The sequence below is a fragment of the Bubalus bubalis genome, chromosome 8 (genome assembly GCF_019923935.1).
Source record: "Bubalus bubalis isolate 160015118507 breed Murrah chromosome 8, NDDB_SH_1, whole genome shotgun sequence".
Taxonomy (NCBI): Eukaryota; Metazoa; Chordata; class Mammalia; order Artiodactyla; family Bovidae; genus Bubalus; species Bubalus bubalis.
In genome coordinates this window covers 61,542,315-61,565,566 of record NC_059164.1, presented here as the reverse complement: position 1 = coordinate 61,565,566, position 23,252 = coordinate 61,542,315, and the positions used below count along the sequence as shown (strand labels likewise).

General features: G+C 34.9%; 1 protein-coding gene across 2 annotated transcripts in view; it reads right to left on the bottom strand.

Annotated features, from left to right (window-relative positions):
• DPY19L2 (dpy-19 like 2) overlaps nt 1–23,252 on the bottom strand; it is an 86,243-nt gene that overhangs the window by 29,677 nt on the left and 33,314 nt on the right. For both annotated transcript variants that reach the window (XM_006071044.4, XM_025291188.3), the window contains exons 9-13: nt 22,314–22,413; nt 13,808–13,885; nt 12,690–12,776; nt 5,535–5,594; nt 1,545–1,625 (exon numbers count right to left, since the gene is read on the bottom strand). In XM_006071044.4, coding sequence (XP_006071106.3) covers nt 1,545–1,625; nt 5,535–5,594; nt 12,690–12,776; nt 13,808–13,885; nt 22,314–22,413 — 406 coding nt within the window. The remainder of the gene's footprint in view (nt 1–1,544; nt 1,626–5,534; nt 5,595–12,689; nt 12,777–13,807; nt 13,886–22,313; nt 22,414–23,252) is intronic.

Genomic DNA, 23,252 nt, shown 5'->3' with positions numbered 1-23,252 from the left:
CATACATTAAGGACAATTTTTTGGTGCTTCTTGAATTTTTCAGACATACATTGAAGCCATTAACAACGAAGCTATTCTTCAAGAGAATTACAACAACTATACATACCACTCTGATTTAGTTACTTGGTCTGGAAGGCCTTTTAAAATAAATACCATCAACTAAATCCAATGTAGAACTATTTTCTACTGATCATTTATTATTTACTTTGGTGAGACAATTATTTTTACGCTGCATCCTTAGAAGGTAAGAAAAATATCTGGTATGCAAAGCAGTAATTCAAATTACTTTATAAGAACATAAATTATTTTATATCAACTTCGATGATTATGGTTTTCAATTACTCATTATTGCATTATCTACCAGTACCAAACATACTTTACAGTTAAACTTTATTTTTCCAATTTAGAGCAGGGCTGGTGACTAATGATAATTTAACCAAGCCACTTTAGTTTCAAGTCTTTCTCACAGTTGTCACATAGAAGTCACTTAAGAATACCAAGGGTGTATGTGTGTGTGTGTGTTTTAGGATTTGTAAAGAGTTGGGTGACAATGTAGGGCAAGTCAAGGAAGAAAATCACAGATCAACTTAATAACTTAAGATGCCTAAATAAAGTTTACCATAAAATACACATCCCCTAAAGAATAAAAATTTAAGAATGACAAATAAACCTAATAAACCATAATGCAGAGCTAACAGTAAATGACAAATCCTTATATTTTGAAATTTCATTTGTCATTAATATGTATATAGGGCCAATTGTACTGGAGAGTGATAGCACTTGTCATTTTAAGAGAGTTAACTACGATAATCCCTTGTTAAGTTTGAAGCAATTTCATCAGCAGACAGGGTTCTAACTGGAGAGTACCTGATATGGTAAATTTCAGGGTAGATTATTGCATGATACACTCATCTATCTTCTATCCAAAGAGAAAGTGCTAAAAATCAAAAGTTAAATTCATGCACTGCTTTCTATTCCCTAAACAAATTAGCTGATAGGAATTTATCTTTGAAAACAGCCATCATTTGAGGCATGAGCCTTAAAACAGACAGAAACATTGTACATTAGGGATGTGGTCCATATATGTTCCAGAAGATGAAAAGATAGAGAATTTTTATCGTATTCTTTATATAAGAAAAACTTTAAAGATATCAAATCACACCCTAATTTTAGTGTCTAATTATAAATAAAACTTTGAGTTCTATACTTCAAAGTTGAGGACAGACTGTTCATATTTATATTTATAATGAATCAATAACTTGCTAAACAAATTATTTGTATTTTAACCAAAATATAAACAACTATTTAACATAATTTTTTCCAAGAAGGTTTAGTCACCATTCATTAATGTACTTTTTTCTTAGTGGGATGAAAACAATCTACAGGATTTTAGTACTAACTCTGCCAATAACTAGCTGGGGACTTTGAAGAAGGTACTCAGCCTCCATAAAATATAGAGGTTTCATTTTAAAATAGATGGTTTCAAAGTCTTCTCCAACTATGCATTTACAGAACTTTTAATGTTCTAACTAGAAAGTACTTACATGGTCTGAAACACCTAAAATTTTAGATGTCAGAAATTTCAAAATGATTGTTCCAAAAAACCAAGCACTACCTTGAATTACCTAGAAAATAAACAAAATAGATAGAAGTCAGAAGACTAAAAAGCCCTTTCTCTTGGAAATTATTAATAACAAACATTCTAATAACAAGTCCTAAGTGAAAGGGAAACACAAACTTGAAGAATTTTTTTAACATAAGGTAATGAAAACTACATACTAGAAACTAAGGAATGTATGTAACACAGTGATCAGAAGAAAATGCTTGGCCTCAAAAACTTTTATCAATAAAAAAATGGAGGAGAATGGATACATGCATATGTATGGCTGAGTCCATTTGCTGTTCCACTGAAACTATCACAACATTGTTAATCAGCTATATCCCAATGCAAAATTAAAAGTTTGTAAAAATTAGAGTAAAAATAAGGGAAAAGCCTGACTCAAACATCTAGATAAAAAAAACAATAAAATAAAAACACATGAAAGGAAATACTCAAGAGAAAAATAGTCAATTATATTTACACCTATGTGTATCCATTTTGTTGTCCTTTATTTCTTCTGAATGTTCTAAGATTCTTTCTCTCATCATATACTTCCTGCTTCAAGGACTTCCATTTAAGGGTTGCTCTGCTAAAAACAAATTCTTAGTTTTCCTTCATCTGAGAATATGTTTTACTTTCCTCTTCATTCCAAAAAGACACTTTCACTGTATATACAAATTATCATTCACAATTCTTTCCAGCATTTTTCAAATGCTGTGCCACATCCTTCTGGCTCCCATAGTTATAGACCAGAAGACTGGTGTGATTGAAATCTGTTTGGGCCTAAAGGTAATGTCCCATTTCTTGCTATCTGTTTTCAAAACTTTTTCTTTGCCTTTAGTCTGCAGCAGTTTATGACTGTGCCTTGACATGGATTTTGTTAGCTTTATCCTACTTTGGATTCACTCAGTTTCATGACATATATATATATATATATATATATATATATATATATATATATATATATACACACACACACACACACACACACACACAGATACACACACACATGCATATGGCTACTTTTGAGTTGCTAATCTTTTCTTTTGTATTTTAGATCCATGGAGTATTTTTTAGTATAGATGGAATTTAAAAATCTATGTTCATGAGTAAAGTGAAGTTGAAAGTGAAGTTGCTCAGTCGTGTCCGACTCTTTGTGACTCCATGGACTATAGCCAAACAGGTTCCTCTGTCCATGGGATTTTCCAGGCAAGAACACTGGAGAGGGTTGCCATTTCCTTCTCTAGGAGATCTTCCCAACCCAGAGATTGAACCCAGGTCTCCCTGAGTGCTCATGAGTAAACCTAAGCTTAACCATACTGTTCATGCCTGACCTTCAGTTCAGTTCAGTCGCTCAGTCGTGTCCGAGTCTTTGCGACCCCATGAATTGCAGCACGCCAGGCCTCCCTGTCCATCACAAACTCCTGGAGTTCACTCAAACTCATATCCATTGAGTCGGTGATGCCATCCAGCCATCTCATTCTCTGTTGTCCCCTTCTCCTCCTGCCCCAATCCCTCCCAGCATCAGAGTCTTTTCCAATGAGTCAACTCTTAGCATGAAGTGGCCAAAGTATTGGAGTTTCAGCTCTAGCATAAGTCCTTCTAAAGAACACCTAGGACTGATCTCCTTTAGAATGGACTGGTTGGATCTCCTTGCAGCCCAAGGGACTCTCAAGAGTCTTCTCCAACATCACAGTTCAAAAGCATCAATTCTTCGGTGCTCAGCTTTCTTCACAGTCCAACTCTCACATCCATACATGACCACTGGAAAAACCATAGGCTTGACTAGACGGACCTTTGTTGGCAAAGTAATGTCACTGCTTTTCAATATGCTATCTAGGTTGGTCATAACTTTTCTTCCAAGAAGTAAGCATCTTTTAATTTCATGGCTACAATCACCATCTGCAGTTATTTTGGAGCCCAAAATAATAAAAGTCTGACACTGTTTCCACTGTTTCCCCGTCTATTTCCCATGAAGTGATGGGACCAGATGTCATGATCTTAGTTTTCTGAATGTTGAGCTTTAGATTACCAATAAGATTTTGTTTTCTTTCTTGTAAGGATTTACATTCCTTATGATACACACAGAGTTGCCCTTGGGTTTTGAGTAAATTTCAGCATAAGCTCAGTTCAATATATTTACCTTGCAACTAAAAACTGAGGTCTCCCATTAAGCACTGAATTTGCTCCTATTAAGAAAACTCTAAGTGAATCACTTAGGCCTAAAAGTACTTGTTTAGGCTTTATGTCATAAATACTTATCTTCGCTAAAGATACCAAGAAGCTAAAAATAGAGAATACCTAGTACCTAGCAAGGGGAAAAAGAGTCTTTCTTCCAACTTACCACATGATGGTAAAGAATATTAAAATTAGTGTTTGATCACTCATAAGTGGCAATTTTGCTATACATTGTTTTACTATCATTCAATTCAAAAACATAAGGATTTCCTTGTTTTCAAATTTCTCAATTATGACAGAATAAGATATGCAACATAATCTTTATTCCATAGGCATGTAAAAATTACTTGGAGTAATAAAATAGATGTTGTAAAAAAAAAAGTGTCAATTCAAAACAGCTTTGCCTTTTCTTTTACTCTTTTCAAAAAAAAATTAGCTACATAAAGCAAAAATATCTTTTATGCTGTTTAGATGACTATGATGGTTCATTTCTCCCTGTTGCAAGAGACTGGTGGTATTAATTATATCAGTTTAAAAACATACATATAAGCTGAATATTCATAATATCTTAACTTTTCTCTCATTCAGATTTTTGTTTCTTTGAAATTCTTGAATTGAAAGCTTTCTATTCTTTCTGATCTAAAACTGAAAATATACAAGACAATAAACTTTCCTCTGAGCACAATGTTGGCAGAATCCCCTAAATATCCACAGGCACTGCTGATTTGCTGTCATTTTACAATAATTTGTAATTAAAACTTCGCTTTCCTTTTGAGTTCAATTATTAAATAAAAATCTTTAAATTTTCTTTTGATTTCTTGGTTTAATCTTTTAAAAAACCGGCATTGCCAATTTTTCTAAAATAAAATAAACTCATATATATCACACATTAGAAAGGTAATGTGATTCAATAACTTAAATGCATTTTCATCACGGTTATGGGAGAATGCTTCCAGTAATGAGAAACTGGCAACTCATCCCATTTTGTTCATTTGTAATCTGAACAGATATTTACTTTGTATTTTCCAGTTTTACCATAACAATATATAATATGTAATCACACAGTTCTTCTATATGGCAGATTTGATTTTTTAGAAAGAGTACATTAAAGACCCAGAGAAAAAGAATGTTATCTGCCTGATATTATAAGAATTAAGTCATCGCAACACCTACCTAATAAAATACTTACTTTACTTTGTAACATAACACACAAGTATAAAGGTGACCTGGGCCACTCATGTGTACATTTGGGAACAAGTGAAACAAAGATCAGGTAATGGCTGAGTTGAAATTAAAAAGGGACTGTGAGATCATAAGGAAAATGTTAAAAAGACAAAGATAATAAGAATCTAAAGATGGAAGATGAAGGAAAGATTGATGATGAATAAATGCAGAAAAAACAAACAGGTACAGCAGGGACAGAACTACAGATTGAGTTATGTTGAAGAGGTTACTAAGTCTAAAGAAAAAAAAAAAACAACTCAAAGCAAATAGAAAAAAAAAATTAAAAGCAAGGTAATAGGGGTATAGCAGAATGAAAAGTAAAGAAGAAAGGCCTGAGAGTAGTGCTGAAATACATGAACTAACTTCTTGAAAAGGACTTGTAGATGTTGCTAAGAACTATTTCCCACCTTGTGAAAGTAGCTTAATATTTATTAACTATAAATCATTCAACTCTTAAAGTACATTATTTGTATTCAGTTTATAGAAATAAAGAAGGATTTGAAGAAATTGTGGTAAAAATGTTGAACCTTACCCAAAAGTGGAGTTCAGATACTCCAAATCTTTGAATTTTATTTCTCTTTAGAATTATCACCTAAAATGCATATGATATAAAATAAAATAATTAAATAAAATTAACATTTATATTTTATATGAATGATACATTTCAAAAATCATGCAGCCAACCCCTTCTACCTTGGTTATCACCAGACATTTTCCTTCATTGTTGATTTTTCTGAATTTGAACATGGAAAATTTTGGGGGGTGTAAGAGCGAAATGCTTTCTGTGCCAAAAAGTTGACTCTAGGATCAAGTTAATTCCTCACTGAGTTACTTGGGATGTTTTATGTACGAAAACTCCTCTGAGGAGGCAGATGGTGTGGGAAAGGTGCATTCCATGCAAGTGTACACATAAGTTACCCAGCAAAAGGAGAATTCTTCCTCTCCAAACTCCCACATATTTTAAAATGTTAAAAAATATGTCTAACTGAATTTATAAGAAAGAAAAGGTACTTATATCAGGTGCCAAGGAAAGGAGGTGATTTTTAAAAACTAAACCATTAATTAGGAGAGAACCTATGACAGTTTTTAAGGAGGTCTGTAGGCCAGAGTTACAGTGTTACAAATGTGAGCTTATATTAAAAGGGAGGGCAGCAGAATTGACTTGAAGCTATGTAAGGTTAATTAAGACTTGTGCAGACATTTTGAGATACCAGGGATCCTCAAAATCCCTGGGATCCTTGGTGCTATCAACTAAATATTTATATCCCTGTACAAATCCATATGTTGAAATGATAATCTCAAATGCAACATATTTAGATGTGGAAACTTTGTGAGGTAATTATATAACATTATGAAAGTGGGAACTTCATAAATGGGCTTAATGCCTTTCTAAGAAGAGACATAACAAAGAAAATCCCTTTCTCCATCATGGGAGGACAAAGCAGATATCCATCTATACATCAAAAAGAAAGCTCTTACCAAGAACTAAATCAGGTGACATCTTGATCTTGCACGTTCCAGCATTTAGAATTGTAAGAAATAGATTTCTACAAAAGCTACCCAGTCTGGTATTTTATTATAGCAGTCTAAACTGACAAAGATGTACAGGGAGGTATTTGTTTATTCTCAAGTTGGCATTGAAAAATAAAGGCTCCAATGAGAAACAAATCTTAGGCCTGTGTATTATTTAGATCTGGAGGAGAATTTTGTATTATCTATTTGGCCCAAGATGAACCAGATTTCCTGAACTTCCAACAACAGAAAAATATAAATGTACCATATTATACAATGCAAAATTGCTTGTAAATGCAAAATACAAGAAATAAACCAAGTGCCCAGACATAGGACAGTGGTTAAATTATCTATAGAATATGCAGAAGGGAATACTTACTATGAAATTATAAGGAAGGTTGAAGATCTCTATCCAGGAAAGGTTAATAAGTGATACCCAGGATAGGTTGATAAATCAAAAATGCAAAGGACTATAGTATGCTACCTTTCATGTAATTAAGAGGGGTTATGATAAAATATATATGTAATATTTATTAGTGCAAAAAATAAAAAAGTAAATGGGCAAACTAGAAAACCAATGAGCTATCTCACTTATAAGATATAGGGAGGGGACTTCCCTGGTGAAGTCCCTGTGGTTAAGAATCCATACTGCAATGCAGGGGACGCAGGTTCAACCCCTGGTTGGGGAACTAAGGTCACATGTGCCTCAAAGCGGCTGGGCCCCCTCGCCGCAGACGGAGAGCCCATGTGCCACCATGGAAGATCCCACATGATGCAGTGAAGATCCCAGGACCCAACACAGCCAAAGAAATAAATACTTTTTTTTAAAGAAATAGGCAGGACCAAGGTAAAAAGAAAAGTGGAGAGAATGAGGTGGAAGGGAGGAGAGAGAGTGGTATTTTCTGAGTATAAGATGTATATTTCTTATTCCTAGAAACATGGTACTTTTCACCACAAAAATAATTAAAATCAATCAAGAGGGAACTTTTGCTTGTGGTCAAAGTTGGTACAACAGGAAAGAAATTTACTTTCCCATCTTTAACAACTAAACACAAGCAAAATAGGTAAGAGACTACTATGAACAATTAAATGTCAATGTATTATATTATTAAAAAATGGATATATTCCTAGAAGCATATAATCTACCAAGACAGAATCATGAAGGAACAAAAACTCTGATCACACCTATAACTAGTAAGGATATTGAATCATATTCAAAAATCTCTCAAAAAAGAAAAGTGGGACCAGTTGGCTTTACTGGTAAATTCTACCAAATATTTCAAGAACTAATGTCAGTCCTTCTCAAATCCTTCCAAAAAATTGAAGAGAAAGGAATAATTCCAAACATATTGCATAAGGTCAGCATGTTTCTGATACCAAAGTTAGACGAGAACACTACAATAAAACACAACTACAGACCAATATCCCAGATGAACACAGATGCAAAAGTTCTTATCAAAATATTATCAAACCAAATTTAACATCACATTAAAGTATCACACACAATTGTCAAGTGATAATTATCTTTGCAATGCTAGGATGGTTCAACATAACAAGGGATAAAAATCACATAATCATTTCAATCAATGCAGAAAAACATTGATAAAATCTGACACCCTTTCAGCAAATTTGGAAAACTCAGCAGTGGCCACAGGACTGGAAAAGGTCAGTTTTCACTCCAATCCCAAAGAAAGGCAATGCCAAAGAATGCTCAAACTACCACACAATTGCACTCATCTCACACGCTAGTAAAGTAATGCTCAAAATTCTCCAAGCCAGGCTTCAGCAATATGTGAACCGTGAACTTCCTGATGTTCAAGCTGGTTTTAGAAAAGGAAGAGGAACCAGTGATCAAATTGCCAACATCCGCTGGATCATGGAAAAAGCAAGAGAGTTCCAGAAAAACATCTATTTCTGCTTTATTGACTATGCCAAAGCCTTTGACTGTGTGGATCACAATACACTGTGGAAAATTCTGAAAGATATGGGAATACCAGACCACTTCATCTGCCTCTTGAGAAATTTGTATGCAGGTCAGGAAACAACAGTTAGAACTGTACATGGAACAACAGACTGGTTCCAAATAGGAAAAGGAGTTAGTCAAGGCTGTATATTGTCACCCTGTTTATTTAACTTATAGGCAGAGTACATCATGAGAAACGCTGGACTGGAAGAAACACAAGCTGGAATCAAGATTGCCGGGAGAAATATCAATAACCTCAGATATGCAGATGACACCACCCTTATGGCAGAAAGTGAAGAGGAACTCAAAAGCCTCTTGATGAAAGTGAAAGTGGAGAGTGGAAAAGTTGGCTTAAAGCTCAACATTCAGAAAACGAGGATCATGGCATCCAGTCCCACCACTTCATGGGAAATAGATGGGGAAACAGTGGAAACAGTGTCCAACTTTAGTTTTCTGGGCTCCAAAATCACTACAGATGGTGACTGCAGCCATGAAGTTAAAAGACGCTTACTCCTTGGAAGGAAAGTTATGACCAACCTAGATAGCATATTCAAAAACAGAGACATTACTTTGCCAACAAAGGTTCATCTAGTCAAGGCTATGGTTTTTCCTGTGGTCATGTATGGATGTGAGAGTTGGACTGGGAAGAAGGCTGAGCGCCAAAGAATTGATGCTTTTGAACTGTGGTGTTGGAGAAGACTCTTGAGAGTCCCTTGGACTGCAAGGAGATCCAACCAGTCCATTCTGAAGGAGATCAGCCCTGGGTGTTCTTTGGAAGGAATGATGCTAAAGCTGAAACTCCAGTACTTTGGCCACCTCATGAGAAGAGCTGACTCATTGGAAAAGACTCTGATGCTGGGAGAGATTGGGGGCAGGAGGAGAAGGGGACGACAGAGGATGAGATGGCTGGATGGCATCACTGACTCGACGGACGCGAGTCTGAGTGAACTCCGGGAGTTGGTGATGGACAGGGAGGCCTGGCGTGCTGCGATTCATGGGGTCGCAAAGAGTCAGACACGACTGAGCGACTGATCTGATCTTATCTGATCTGACACCCTTTCATGATAAAAACTCTCAACAAACTAAATGGAAATTATCTCAAGGTAATTAAGATCATATTTTAAAATCCCATTGCTAACATCATACTCAATAGTGAAAAACTACAAGCTTTCCTCTAAGATCAGGTACAAGGAAAATGTAAAATTATCTCTGTTCACAGATGACATCATCTTAAATGTGGAAGACACTAAAGATTCTATACACACACACAGTGTTAGAACTAATAAATTCTGCAAAGTAGCAGGGTACAAACTCAATAAAGAAACTATGTGTTATTTCTATACATTAACAGTGAGCTATCTAAAAAGGAAATTAAGAAAATAATGCTATTCACAATAGCCTAAAAATTATAAAATAGTAAGGATAAACATAACCAAAGAGGTGAAAGGTTTATACACTGAAAACACTGTTGAAAGAAATTAAAGAAGACACAAATGGAAAGACAGTAGCTGTCTTCTGTGTCTGACTTATTTTACATAGTATTATGTCAAGGTCTACCCATGTTGTCACAAATGGTAGGAAAATCTTTAGCTACCATTTCCAGTGACTTTCATAGAGCCAGACTGATATCTAATATTATAATATATTCCTTTCATATGAAGGACCTTCTTTAATATTTCTTTTAGTGTAAAACTGCTGGTCATAAACTCTATTTTGCCTTCATTCTTGAAAGACATGTTTGCTGAATATAGAATTGTAGATAGCATTTTTAAGTATTTTAAAGATGTTGCTTGACTGTTTTATTGCTTGTATTTTTTTCTTATGAAAAATCTGACATCCTTACTCTTTGTTCTTCTATATTTAATATGTCTTACTTCTCTTGCTGCTCTTAAGATTTTATCACTGACCTTGAACAAACTGATAATATGCCTTACTATATAGCTTTATGTTTCTTGTACTTGAGATTCATTGAAATCCTTCATCCAGAAGATCGTAATTTTCATCAAATTTGGAAAATTTTTGGTCATGATTTCTTCAAATATTTTTCTAGCTCCTCCCAACTCCACTGATTTAGACATGTACTTTTCATATATAAACTGTAACTGGGGGATTAGAAGATCAGCATTTTGCAATCCTTATTGAATTAATGAATCTGATACTAAGCACTGGAGGCTGTGATCATAAAAAGAGAGGTACCAGATAATAAGTGCTTTCTGCTTAAAGAACAATACTATCGACTTGCCAAAGGTATTAAACTTGAACATGTCTAAGCTTTAGATTCAAGTATTAATACAGAAGACAAAAGAAAATGTAAAGCTGCCTCATAAGGACTCAGAGAGTTAAATCTAGATCACAGAACCCTTCACATGTGCAATGACCCAGGTTTTTCAACAAATAAATATTCCAGGAAGAAAACATGGAGACATATTAGAAGCCTGTAGATTAAAAACAGAAACTTGATAAAATTATAAGGAAAAGCTTGGAGTGATCAAGTGATCTTGACCATGGCCAAGATAGACGCTACTGTTTTAGAGCCCTTCTAGGTCACGTGGAGGGCTTCTAGAATGGTTAAAAAAGTTCTGGCTTTGAGGTGATGGTATTTTAAGGATGTATAACAGTCCTTAATAACAGTATTATTAATACTTATCAGTATTATTCAGTATATGAAATATTGGTTTTATAAAGTTTTCTATATCTGCTATATTTTAAAATAAAAAAAGGTTTTCATAAAAAGAGGTGGATGAGCAGAATATAACAAGTTCTGTACTCTGTAATGCTGAAAAAGTTTGACAAAATGCTGAAAAGAGCCTGTGTTTTTGGAGATAGAAAAAGGAGAGCTTACTCACTGTGAGGCAAAAAAAAAGTATGGGGAGATAAAAATGTTAAAAACCTAAATTTCAAGAATACAATATGGCAGAACCAATACTATATTGTAAAGTTTAAAAATAAAATAAATTTTTAAAAAAGAATATATACGTGTGTGTGTGTGTGTGTGTGTATAACTGAGTCACTTTGCTCTACAGCAGAAATTGGCAAAACATTGTAAAACAACTATACTTCAACTTTGAAAAGTGGGGGAAAAACCTTAAATCTCGAAAGATTCAATCAATGCACCATATGTGGAAAAGTGCTGTATTTTGGTATTTCTGTATTCAGTTATCATTTTCTGATCATTGTGGAAAGGGAATATCCCAGGAACATTCCAGTGAAGAACATTCCAGGTACTGGCATATGAACATCAAAAGTGTGACTATAAGGTAATAAAACTGATTTACTGAACCACCATTCCAAATACAACTTCAAATGAGAGTTATTCCATGAAAGTAAGTTACATGAGGAGACTATACACTTATTCTAATTATGTTGCCATTGCTCAAAACAGTTTGGAACTCCTCTTTATAAACTTTATAATTCCGAGTTTATTTCCTTGTGGGTGTAAGAAAATCGGTCTTATTACTTTATTGCCACACCATATTTTGATCAAGATCTGTATTACCTAGTCCAATCACCCACCTTAGTCACAAGACTTTGGTCGTTTCCAAAAATCAAATCCACCCTTGAAAGACGCAGATTTGCCACCATTGAAGATATTCAAAAGAATGTGCCACAGTCTGTGAAGGCATCAGAGGATTTCCAAAAATGCTTTGGGCAATGGCAGTGTCACTGCAATAAGTATTTAGCCTACTGAAGTGACTTAGAAGGAAATAAATAATTTTTATCATAAATTATGGCATATTTTAAAAAGTAAGTCATTACTTTATTATTTAAAAAATAGCTACTGGGGTATCGGCTTAAAAAGGTAAACCTTCCTTATATTATTTTTAAAGGATGAGATAGAGAAAAGCATTATCTTGGAAAAACTTCTCATGTGAGTAATAATCCAGAAAGGGCCCTATTTGTTCTTGTTAATTGTTGCTGTGCTCCGTCTTGTCCGACTCTTGGTGACTTCATGGACTATAACCCATTAGGCTCCTCTGTCCATGGAATTTTTCAGGCAAGAATACTGGAGCAGGTTTCCATTTCCTACTCCAGGGGATCTTCCCAACCCAGGGATTGAACCCACATCTTTTGCATCTCCTGCATCGGCAGGCAGATTCTTCATCACTAGAGCCACTTGGGGAACCTATTTATTCTTTCTCACCTACATTAAATGGTTAAAATTGCTATTTGAAGGTAAAAAAAAAAATATTTATGAGCTTAACAAACACTCACCAATGTTATTATCAGAGATGAAGAATAGTAAGAAGATAAATACATTGGATTTCCAAACATGAATACAAAACAAAGCAAAACTGAAATCTGAAAATTGAAGAAAATAAATACATTTTATAGTTATTAAATAAATATCATAATGCATACTTTGTCTACAAGGATACAGTCATTTCTAATATAAACTTTATTTGCATAGAATATTAATAAATAGATCTTGACCAAGTGATAACAGAATTTCAACACACTGACAGGCTGTAAGTATCTTCAACACCATAAATACTATATAACAGAATTTAATTTTTTTCTCATTTGCAACCTGGCACAAAGAAAAAGCAATGGCACCCCACTCCAGTACTGTTGCCCGGAAAATCCCATGGATGGAGGAGCCTGGTAGGCTGCAGTCCATGGGGTCACTAAGAGTCGGACACGACTGAGCGACTTCACTTTCACTTTCCACTTTCATGCACTGGAGAAGGAAATGGCAACCCATTCCAGTGTTCTTGCCTGGAGAATCCCAGGGACGGAGAAGCCTGGTAGGCTGCAGTCCATGGGGTCGCACAGAGTCGGACACGACTGAAGTGACTTAGTAGTAGTAGTAGTACAAAGAAAAAACTAATATTTCTATTGATTTAATAATGGAGTGATATAAAAAGAAAGACTTAGTTATAAGTATTAGTTTTCTAATCTGAGTTTTGTTAAACTACTTGAGGACTTCTCTCAATAAGGAAGTTTTATTTTACATTCTTATTAAAGATTTTCATTTTTTATTTTCTTAAAGGAGATGTGTTTGGAAACTAATATAAAAACAATAATGGAAAAACATTTACAGTCATGCAAAGTATTAAAAAAAAATCTCAGGCCTCAGAGAGAAAAGGCAGTTTCAAAAGTAGCAACAATGATAATAAAACAAAAAATTTTAAAGTTTCATTGAGTACAAAACATCTGCAGTCTAGTTGAAAGTATAGTTCTCTAATATGTCATTCAGTTATCCTTCTCATATTATCAACATCATATGTATTAAATACTACCTGAGAGGAGATATATGAAACAGTCAGTTCTACTTTATAAATTCTGAAATCTTATTTTAATATATGACTTATAAGTATTTAAAACGTTACCATGTTTGCATGAATTATCTTTTGAAACTTGTTTGGCTCAATGTACCCCACAATATACATAGGAAATAATGAGGCTATCTGAAATAAAAACATAAAAAAGCAGAAGTGAAAAAAATGTAGAAAAGCATTTCCCTATTCATTAGCAAAGTAATTGTGAGAGGACAGTCATATTTCTAATAATTAAAGTCAGAATAATGTGAACCAACCTCCTCACTAATGACTAGAACAGCTCGAAAAAATACTAAAACTACCTGTATGAAAGGCTTCCCAGTGACTCAGTGATAAAGAATCCGCTTGCCAAGCAGGAGACATGGGTTCAATTCCTGGCTTGGGAAGATACCCTGGAGAAGAAAATGTCAACCCACTCCAGTATTCTTGCCTGGGAAATCACATGGACAGAGGAGCCTGGCAGGCTACAGCCCATTGGGTTGCAAAAGAGTCAGACACGACTTAGCAACTAAACAACAACAACCTATAAGGCATAAAAGAATTAGGAAGCTAAGAGCAGAGAAAAGATAGAAATCTACACAGATGAGCATGACATTTTGGATCACTTTTCTTCCAGAGGCATCTGCCAATTCCATCAGCAGCAGATGCCTGCCAGCTGAGAGGCAGTTGAGAGGTTTCTACATACTCAGCAGTCAAGTAATCCCAAGAGTGAGATCCCTGCTAAGTCCTCAAGATTTGGTTGGGACTTTGAAGAGTTATACTGTAAGCATGAGTGCTCAGTCGCTCAGTCATGTCTCACTCTTTGCAACCCCATGTCCTGCAGCCCCCAATGTTCCTCTGTCCAGATATTCTCCAGGCAAGGATACTGGAGTGGGTTGCCATTTCCTCCTCCAAGGAATCTTCCCAACACAAGGATTGAACCCATGTCTCCTGTGTCTCTGCATTGGCAGGTGGATTCCTCACCGCTAAGCTACCTGGGAAGCCCCTAGATGAGAGGCAACCAGAAATCAAAGCATCCCTCCAAAATACTGAATCCCATCTTTGAATTATCTCATTCTCTGATTGCAGGAGTATGATTAAAGATTGTTAGTCCCTGTATTTGCCTGCTGGAAGAAAATTTACTTTTCTCTGAAAGAAGTGAATATCATCATAGTCTCAAATTAACTCTATTGAACTCAAATTGTTCATGTACAATGTCTAATACCATATAAAAACTAATCAGATATAGAAGGAGATATGACATTATCACTAAGACAACAGAAACAGATCTAAGAAGAATCTAAGTCTAGTTCAGGGGTCAGCAAACTTTTTATGGAAAAAGCCAGATAGTAAATGTATTATGATTTATAGGCCACATACAGACGCAATTGTATATTCTTCTATGTTTTTTAAACAACATTATAAAAATGTAAAAACTATATCTTAGCTCACAAATCACTCAGAAACATGTGTGGTATCATCAGACATAGACTTTATGTTTCACATATGCACAGAAATAATACAGAAGATTGAAAATTCCAGGAGGGTACTGAAAGCCATAAAAAATAAAATAAAAATGTATAACTAGTATTACAATAATCAATAGTAAGAAGTCAAAGATGGGTTTAAAAGCAGGTGAAACACAAGCAAACCAACAAGTGATAAATTGGAAGAAGGATCAGAAGAAAGTATAAAGTGGCAAAAGGATGAACGACATATGAAAGAACACAAGACATGTAAAACATACAGTGTAAAGATCATACTTTATATCTCAGAAAGGGTTGAGGGATTTATACTTAAAAGACATTATACCTGAGAAGTTCCCAAAATCTACAGTAAAAAAAAAAAAATCAAGCCCTGATTCATAAAGTATTACTAACCCCCAGCAAAGGCTAAATTATAACAAATAAAACCTAACCACACTTAGACATGTCATAGTAAAAACTGCTTATAACCAAAGGCAAAGAGTAAACACTCAAATAGAGTATGAAACTGACTGACTTTAAGACTTACTATAAAGTTTCTGAAACTGGAGCCTATTATACAGAGTGAAGTAAGCCAGAAAGAAAAACACCAATACAGTATACTAACGCATATATATGGAATTTAGAAAGATGGTAACAATAACCCTGTGTACGAGACAGCAAAAGAGACACTGATGTATAGAACAGTCTTATGGACCCTGTGGGAGAGGGAGAGGGTGGGAAGATTTGGGAGAATGGCATTGAAACATGTATAATATCAAGTATGAAACGAGTTGCCAGTCCAGGTTCGATGCACGATACTGGACGCTTGGGGCTAGTGCACTGGGACGACCCAGAGGGATGGTATGGGGAGGGAGGAGGGAGGAGGGTTCAGGATGGGGAATGCATGTATACCTGTGGCGGATTCATTTTGATATTTGGCAAAACTAATACAATTTTGTAAAGTTTAAAAATAAAATAAAATTAAAAAAAAAAAGACATCGTGGTACTGGAGAAAAAATAAACAAACTGACCAAAGGAATAAAATAGAGGGTCCCAAAACAGATCGACACAATCAGAGGCAACTGAGCTTTGACAACAGAGCAAAGGTAATTCAATGGAGAAATGACAGTCTTTTCAGTAAAATGTGCTGGAAGACTTGGATATGCATGTATTAAAAAAAAAATCTAGATCTATACGTCTTTCAAAAAACTGACTCAAATTTATCTTAGATTTAAATGTAGAACACAGACTAAAAAACTTCTAAAAGATAATATAGGAGAAAATCAAGGTGATCTTGTTTAAGGATGAGTTTTTAGATAGACAAGCATAAGCATGATTCATGGAAAAAAACTGATAAAACTGAGCTTCCTTAAAATTAAAAATTCCAGCTCCACAAAAGACATTATAAAAAAAAACTAAAAGACAAGCCAGGTATTGTGAGAAAATCATTACATAACTCATATCTAATAAAGGTCTAGCATGTAAATACTAAGAACTCTCAAAACTCAGAAATAAGAAAACAAATAATCCAATTTAAAAATGGACAAAATATCAGAACAAATACCTAATCAAAGAAGATACACAGAGGGCAACTAAGCACATATAAGGATGCGAGAGACAATACTACATTAGGGAACTGTAAATCAGAAAAACAAGATACTGCTACACACCTATTAGAGTGGCTGAAATTCAAAACCTTGACACAACTGGCAATTTCTTACAAAATCAGTCTTACATACAGCCCATCAATCACAATCCTGGGCACTTACCCAACTGAGGTGAAATCTTTTGCCCACTCAAAACCTTCACGTGAATTTTTAAAGAATCCCAAATCATGTTATTCGGTGACTAGTCACGATCGTTTCAAGAGGTGAATGGATAAACAAACTGTGGTACATTCAGACAACGGACTATTATTCATCAGTGAAAAGAAACAAGCTATCATTTCATTAAAAGACATGGAGGAACCTAAAATACATATGGCTAAGTGAAAGAAGACAGTCTAAAAAAGTGACATGATCTATGATTCTAACTATATGACATTTTATTCTGGCTGTATTTTATTTCATTAAAAATTGCAGAGCTCAACTGTGAATTACAATATTAACATTTCTTGTATTTTAGATGACTGCATTCACAATAACAATTATGACTGGACCCAGGAATTCTTTTGTTTGGGCCTTTGAAAAGTCCCATGCAACTTAACATTCAGCAGTGACCAGATTATGGATTTGTTGTAGAAGTAAAACAATGATGGATAATTCATTTAAGAATTCCAAAGAAATTTTTATTTCAAGAAGTACCAGTTGGAGATGGTTGATGACTTCCAAGTAACAACCAATTTACCTGAATATAGTTTCCATGGATTTTGCTTATAACTTAATTTATAACTTAAGTTATAACTTATAACTTTAAGCTTGGAGCTTAAAGTACAGTTTTCTGGAAATGAGGCTATAAATTCAAATCTATTCAATGGATACCAGAGGGCCAATGCTATCTTCACCCCAAAGAAACTTACTTGCTGGTGGTGTGGGAAAAAGGCAAGGACACAAATGTCTCAGCAAACCTCTTTTCAACACATTATCAAGTGCCTCATGGAGCAAGCTCAAGCAAAGCCATAGAACCTCAGAGTCACAGAATGCATAAATTGTTACAGGTTTATTCTATTGATCAACTACCCAGAACTCTATGATTTACCTGATAAAGAATTCAAAATTATTTTTGTGGAAACTCAATGAGCTACAAGAAAACACAGAAACACAATTCAATGAAATTAGGAAAACAGTATATGAACAACATGAGAAGATTAACAAAGAGATAAAAATTATTTTAAAAAGAACCAAACAAATTCTGGAACTGAAGAATTCAATCAATGAAATGAAAAATGCAACAGAGTATCAACATCAGAAGACACCAAACAGCAGACAAAACAGTGAGTTAGATAGGAACTCTTGAAATACTCTATCAGAGGAAAACAAAGCAAAAAACAATGAAAAAACAGTAAAGAAAGCCTATGTGATCTATATGAAAACATCAAATGATCAAACATCAGAATCACTGGAGTTTTATGAAATGAGAAAGAGAAGAGGTAGAAAGTTTATTTAAAGAAATAACAGTTGAGAACTTCCAAACCTACAAAGAAATCTGGACATTCAAGTTCACAAAGCTAATAAATCACCCGATCACTATGACTCAAAAAGACCTTCCCTAAAGCACACCACGATGAAACTGTCAAAAATCAGAGACAGAGAGAACGCCAAAAGCAGAAAGAGAAAAAAAGAAGTTGCCATTACACTATCAACTATAGAAATCAAAACAGTACAGTTCAGGAATAAATAATATACATACCAGTGGAACAGACTGAGTGACCAGAAATAAATCCATGCATATACAGTCAACTAATATTTGACAAAGAAACCAAGAATACTTAGGGGGAAAGATAATGTCTTCAATAAATGGTGGCAAGAAAACTGGATATTCTCATAAAATTGGACTTCTATCCACATCATTCACAAAAAATAATTAAAATGAATTTTAAAGACTTAAATATAAAACCAGATGCCACAAAACTTTTAGAAGAAAACCTGGGGAATAAGCTCCCTGACCTCGGTCTTTTCAATGATCCTTTGGATAGTAATACCAAAAGCAGAAGCAACAAAAGCAAAAATCAACAAGTGAAACTACATCAAACTAAAAAACCTCATGCACACCAAAAAAAAAAAAAAAAGAAAGAAAAGGCAACCTATGCAATGGGAGAAAATATCTGCAGAGCATATATTAGGTGAAAGATTAATATCCCAAATGCATAAAGAACTCCACAACTCAATAACAAAAAATGATTAAAAATTGGTAGAAGAAAAATGAATATTTTTTGAAAGAAGACATCCAAATGGCTAACAGGTACATGAAAAGACACGCAACATCACTGCTGCTGCTGCTGCTGCTGCTAAGTTGCTTCAGTCGTGTCCAACTCTGTGACCCCATGGACTGCAGCCCACCAGGCTCCCCCGTCCCTGGGATTCTCCAGGCAAGAACACCGGAGTGGGTTGCCATTTCCTTTTCCAATGCATGAAAGTGAAAAGTGAAAGTGAAGTCGCTCAGTCATGTCCGACTCCTAGCGATCCCATGGACTGCAGCCTACCAGGCTCCTCCATCCATGGGATTTTCCAGGCAAGAGTACTGGAGTGGGGTGCCATTGCCTTCTCCTCTCAACAACACTAACTGTCAGGAAATGAAATCAAATCCACAATGAGATATCCGCTCACATGTATTAGAATGGCTATAATCAAGAAGACAAAAGAAAACAAATGTTGGTGAGGATGTGGAGGAAAGGGAACACTTGTGCATGCACTGTTGAGTTCAGTTCAGTCACTCAGTCGTGTCTGACTCTTTGTGACCCCATGGACTGCAGCAAGCCAGGATTCCCTGTCCATCACTAACTCCCAGAGCCTACTCAAACTCACATCCATCACATAAGTGATGCCATCCAACCATCTCATCCTCTGTTGTCCCCTTCTCCTCCTGCCTTCAATCTTTCCCAGGATCAAGGTCTTTTCCAATGAGTCAGTTCTTCGCATCACATGGCCAAACTATTGGAGTTTCAGCTTCAGAATTTCCACTGAATATTCAGGACTGATTTCCTTTAGGATTAAGTGGTTGTATTGCATGCACTGTTCGTAGAAATGTAAACTGGTGGAGCCACTATGGAAAACAGTATGGAGGTTCCTCAAAAAATTTAAAATACAACTACCATATGATCCAGCAATCCCACTTCTGGGTACATATTCCAGAGGAAATGAAAACAGAATATTGAAGAGATCCCTGCACATCTATATTCACAATAGCCAAGGTATGAAAACAACCTAAGTGTCCATCAATAGATGAATGGATAAATAAGAAATGTACACACACACACACACACACACACACACACACAATGGAGTAATACTCAACCATGAGAAAGAAGGAAATCCTGCCATTTGTGACAACACAGATGGACCTTGAGGGCATCATACTAAGTGACAGAATTCAGATAAAGACTAGGTTGGCCAAAAAGTTAGTTTGGTTTCTGGTAACTTCTCACAGGAAAAAAACCAAACAAACTTTCTGGCCAACTCAACACTTCATATCACCTTATGTGGAATCTAAAAGAGCCAAACTTGTCAAAACAGAGAGTAGAATGTTGATTGGGGGCTTGGGGGTAGGGGAATGAGAGAGATGTTGGACAAAGCGTATAAATTTGCAACTAGAAGATGAATTGCAGAGTCAGACACAACTGAGCGAGACTGAACTGAGAAGATGAGTAAGTCCTGGAGATCTAATGTACTGCATAGTTATTACAGTCAATACTATACTAGATAAGTCACAGTTGCTAAGAGACTAGATCTTAAATGTTCTCACCACAAAAATGAAATAATAATTATGTGACTTGATAGAGGTGTTAACTAACACTATGATACTAATCAGGTGATAATCATATTGTAATATAATAATGTATCAAGTCAATACACTGTACACTTTAACTTTACAAAATGTTAATAATAGCTCAATAAAAAATTAAAAAAATAAAAGTCTAGTAATCTTTTGAATGGATAAAAAACCATTAAGGCAATATCAAAATTACCCAAGGAACTAAACAGTTTCATCAGCACCACTAAATTAATACACTTGCTTGCAAGGAAATGATGTACACTGGAAATCTATTCTACTATGTTGGCATATCCAAATAATGAAAACCATAGAAATTCCGTGTTATTAATAGTTATAGATCAAATATAAGGAAGTAAGGCAGAGTGAAGATTCTAAATATGCTTTAGACATGTGGCATAAACTAAATTGAGATTATAACTTCATTTTTTATAGACAATTCCACATACAAAAGATTCTTGGCAGAACTTCTCACTGCCAATAAAGAATATCATTACACACTATCAGTGTTTGTTAGCTAAGTGGAAAGGAGTTCTAACAAAAATTCATAGTAGGAAATTTCATCAAAATTGATCTTTTACTCTGCATCCCTGGTGGCTCAGATGGTAAAGAATCTGACTGCAGTGTGGAAGAACCAGGTTTGATCCCTGGGTCACGAAGATACCCCAGAGTAGGAAATAGCAACCCACTCCAGTATGCTTGGCTGGAGAATTCCATAGACAGAGGACCCTGGTGGGCTATAGTCCATGAGGCCAGCAATAGTTGGCAACTGACCACCTGATGCGAAGAGCTGACTCATTTGAAAAGACCCTGATGCAGGAGATTGAGGGCAGGAGGAGAAGGGGATGACAGAGGATGAGATGGTTGGATGGCATCACCGACTCAATGGACATGAGTTTGGGTAAACTTCGGGAGTTGGTGATGGACAGAGAGGCCTGGTGTGCTGCGGTCCATGGGGTCCCACAGAGTAGGACATGACTGAGCTACTGAACTGAACTGAGTGACAAACACTTTCACTTTCTGCTTCCCCAGCTCAGTTTCTTGCCATTAATTACTTAGTTGTTTGGGGTAACAGGATATGGTCTCAGTTTACTCCATAATATCAAGATTAAAGCTCTGAGAAATGGTGTCCAGTAAGATTCTGCTCTTCAGACAAAAGAGCCAACATTTAGCTGGATTAGAAGCAGAAATCCCCTAGCATGAAGAGTTTAAATGGCCCTTATCACGTTACGCAGCTTGGCACCTAAAATGATTACTCAGGCAAAAGAAGAATCTACAGGTAGAATTACAGAGATCACCTCAAATACCAATAGGAAAAATTATGGATTAAAATAAGAGCAAAAATCCCATTTTACAGGTTGACCTTTAATATCGGCCTAACCAACACATTAACAGAAGGTAGGATTACGTAATTTTTAAAAAATCAAACATGTATGTCAACTTTATAATCATTCAATATTTTGAAAATCTATTAGGACACAAATATAATCATATTTAAAATTTATCCAAAATAAAAAAGAACATTTATAAAAGAATGCATATATGTGTGTAACTGAGCCACTCTGCTGTATAGCAGAAATTAGCACAGCATTGTAAAGCAACTATACTTCAACAAAAAAATGTTTTCGATGGAAACAACCAAGTACATCTTGCATTCAACTTAAATAAGTTTAAAATCATCTTACCTGTGTAAAAAGTATAAACTGAGCAAATTGCCAGGGAAGCATAAAAGCAACATTGGAAAGGCAGAGTGCAATAAAGTGCCTTCTACTATTGTTCGTGGTCCTTAATGAAGAGAATTGACACCAATAAGTTTTACTATATATAAAAGTAGCCTATCATTGAACTGAAAGACTGGTTGCAAAATGTTAAAATCTAATGGTCCCCTTACCTTTGATGTAAGATAACAAAATACAGTTAACTTTTAAAAGCACATTAAAAAGAACAAAATATTTGAATTATAAAAACACTTATAATAAAACAATCAAAATTAGAGCTTTAAATAAGATATTGTATCTAGTTTATCACTAAGTATTTTAAACATATAGCACAGTAATTACAGTCATTATTTTGTAGTTAACTTTTAATGGAGTATAATCCATAAAAATAATGAATCATACTTCTGTATACCTAAAACTAATACAATACTGTAAAACAACTATATTCAACTAAAACTTTATTTTCCTTTAACGATGCATGACATTAGACATTTAATACTCCATCAAGAAGGTCGGAAAATAGAATGTGAACTGACTTTGCATACCTCGAGATATTTATATTATATGAGCAGCAGTAGCTTTCATATACCACCACTTTTAAGTTTTGAAAAATGTTAAGTGCTGGTGAAATTATAAGCTAACAACTAAGAGAGAAATTTAAAGGTCATTTTCAACAATGACTTCAAAGGAATGATTCTGGAATACAGTTAAACTAATGCATATTGAAATTTAAACTGTCCATTTTTCAATTATGTGATATATCAGTAACCAATACCTTTTGCCATATAAGACTTTTAATATCTTTTAGAATATGAAAAAAAGAAATGCAAACATTTTGTGTAAATTATAAAACTCTGTTATTTTTCTAAAGATGATACACTGTTATAATATGGTACATAAATTTTC